The sequence below is a fragment of the Dendropsophus ebraccatus genome, chromosome 7 (assembly GCF_027789765.1).
Source record: "Dendropsophus ebraccatus isolate aDenEbr1 chromosome 7, aDenEbr1.pat, whole genome shotgun sequence".
Classification (NCBI taxonomy): Eukaryota; Metazoa; Chordata; class Amphibia; order Anura; family Hylidae; genus Dendropsophus; species Dendropsophus ebraccatus.
In genome coordinates, this window is record NC_091460.1 from 65,996,571 (window position 1) to 65,999,184 (window position 2,614).

At 49.9% G+C, this 2,614-nt stretch overlaps 1 protein-coding gene across 1 annotated transcript; it reads left to right on the forward strand.

The window, feature by feature from the left end:
- The first annotated feature begins 590 nt into the window (after positions 1 to 590).
- On the forward strand, positions 591 to 2,262 carry LOC138796843 (cleavage stimulation factor subunit 2-like). The gene has a single exon (XM_069976555.1). The coding sequence runs from the start codon at positions 719 to 721 to the stop codon at positions 2,144 to 2,146; it is 1,428 nt and encodes a 475-aa protein (XP_069832656.1). The 5' UTR covers positions 591 to 718; the 3' UTR covers positions 2,147 to 2,262.
- Positions 2,263 to 2,614: the final 352 nt, after the last annotated feature.

Genomic DNA, 2,614 nt, shown 5'->3' on the forward strand with positions numbered 1-2,614 from the left:
ATTAAACAGAAGTTTTTTAGTTTTTTTTTTAACACTTTCCACTATATCACAAAAATGTACTACATATAAAGGACAGGAAATAAAGCCTGACGGATCACATACAACAATGTGCAACAATCATCTAAGGATCTACTAAGCATCTTTATAGCTATGAAACCTGTAAAATGAAATAAACACTAAAATGTCTCTGAAAAACTCCAAAGCACCAGGAATTCCACTTCATATATGTATACATGACCTGCAGCTGTTGTACAACTACAACTCCCAGCATGCCCTGGCAACCTGCAGTGTTACCATGTGTTCCCCCTCTGCACCCACAGCTGGAGGTTTACCAGGTCCTCTGTGTTTATCAGTAACTCCCAACTACAACTCCCAGCATGCCCTGCCCGTTACATATGTACCGACTGGCATCACTGCTCTATACAGCAGCTACAAGGCTCCATATAAATACAGTCAAAACAACTGCAGTGGACACGTGACCTGCCCGAGGTTGTGGGCGGTTCCATCACGAGGAACAGACATTGTGACTGCGAAAAATATTGACGTCACAGGATGCGGCCGCTGCGCCTGCGCACTGCTTCCTACAGCAGGAGGCGCGCGAGAAGCTCACGCCGGAAGTTCACGTCGGAAGAATAAACGCGGCGGACCGGAAGTTGCAAAAAGCAAGAAGGAAAGAGATCGGTGCGGATCATTGCCGAGGAGTTTGAAGCAGTGTACAATGGCGGGAATAAATGTTCGCGATCCCGCGGTGGATAGGTCCTTACGCTCCGTTTTTGTTGGGAACATTCCCTATGAGGCCACCGAAGAACAGCTGAAAGACATCTTCTGTGAGGTGGGACCTGTGGTCAGCTTCAGACTGGTGTATGACAGGGAGACTGGTAAACCCAAGGGCTATGGCTTCTGTGAGTACCAGGACCAGGAGACTGCCCTGAGTGCCATGCGTAACCTGAATGGCAGGGAGTTCAGCGGCCGAGCTCTGCGGGTGGATAATGCAGCCAGTGAGAAGAACAAGGAGGAGCTGAAGAGCCTTGGCACAGGGGCGCCCATCATTGAGTCACCGTACGGGGATCCGGTGTCCCCCGAAGACGCCCCGGAGTCCATCAGCCGAGCGGTGGCCAGTCTGCCCCCGGAGCAGATGTTTGAGCTGATGAAGCAGATGAAGCTTTGCGTCCAGAACAGCCCCCAGGAGGCGCGCAACATGCTGCTCCAGAACCCGCAGCTGGCGTACGCCCTCCTGCAGGCCCAGGTGGTGATGAGGATTGTCGACCCAGAAATCGCTGTGAAAATCCTTCACCGTCCATCAGTTGTGCCGCCATTATTACCGGGAAACCAACAGCCCATACAAGGTCCTAGTGGTCCTCTGAGTCAAGGAAATGCACCTGGTGGGCAACCTGCACCTGTGGGGGGCATGCATGTGAATGGGGCCCCACCAATGATGCCATCACTACCCATGCAGAGCGGAGTTCCTGGTCCTATAAACCCGGGACAAGGACCAATGATGAATGTTCCTATTCCTGATCCTCGAGCCCCCTTACAGCGTGGTGGTCCTCCAGCACCTAATGTCCCACCCCGCGGTCTTCTTGGAGATGGCCCCAATGACCCACGAGGAGGAACACTGCTTAATGTAACAAATGAGGAGCCACCAAACCGTAACTATTTGCCGCCACCTTTACAGGGCGGCGCACCATTGCATCATGATAGAGGCCCTGCAACCCTTGAAATTAGAGGAGGACCTATGGGAGAACCACCTCGTGTTATGATTGGAGAATCAAGAGGACCCCCCATGTTGGATCCACGTATGCCTAATTTGGATTCAAGAGCGTCAAGAGCAATGGAACCTCGACCCATGGATGTGAGAGGCTCTGTTCCTGCTCCCGCATTGAGAGGTCCCATTCCCGGAATGCAAGTATCAGGGTCTGTGGGTCCTCAGCCGCCAAGACAGGTTGGAAATGTTCAAGCAGCTTCTGGACAAGGAGGCTTTAGTCCTGGACAGAACCAAATCACCCCACAGGACCATGAAAAGGCTGCTCTGATAATGCAGGTTCTGCAGTTGACCTCAGACCAGATTGCCATGTTACCACCCGAGCAAAGACAAAGCATCCTCATCTTAAAGGAGCAGATTCAGAAATCCACAGGAGCCCCGTGAGACTGACTGTGACTGTACCCTGCTGGAGTTAGTTCTTCAGAAACAAGATCAATGTTTTGTCTTAGCCTTGTGCGGTTTGCTTGTTAATAAACCATATTGCATTCAACACAGTGGTAGTAAAAACTAAGACAGCTGATATTTGAGGATTGTGGGAAGATTTACTAAAGAGTGGCATTTACACACTGGTTTTTAGTTAAGTTGAGCTTATCTACAGTAAGGGCCCTGTCAGGTCAATGTTGCACTGTGTAACAGGCGCAGGGATCATCTGCCAAGCAAGTCAACACTCAGCTGAATTCTTCCCCCTAATGATGTGTTTATACAGAGATTTATCTGACAGATTTTTGAAGCCAAAGCCAGGAATGGATTTGAGAAGAGGAGACATCTCAGTCTTTGCTTTATGACCTGTTCCTTGTTTATAGTCTGTTCCTGGCTTAGGCTTCAAAAATCTGTCAGAAAAATTTCTCTGTC

What these genes read in the sequence shown, in the direction of transcription:
- LOC138796843 (XM_069976555.1), top strand. Translation starts at nt 719, where the DNA reads ATGGCGGGAATAAATGTTCGCGATCCCGCGGTGGATAGGTCCTTACGC.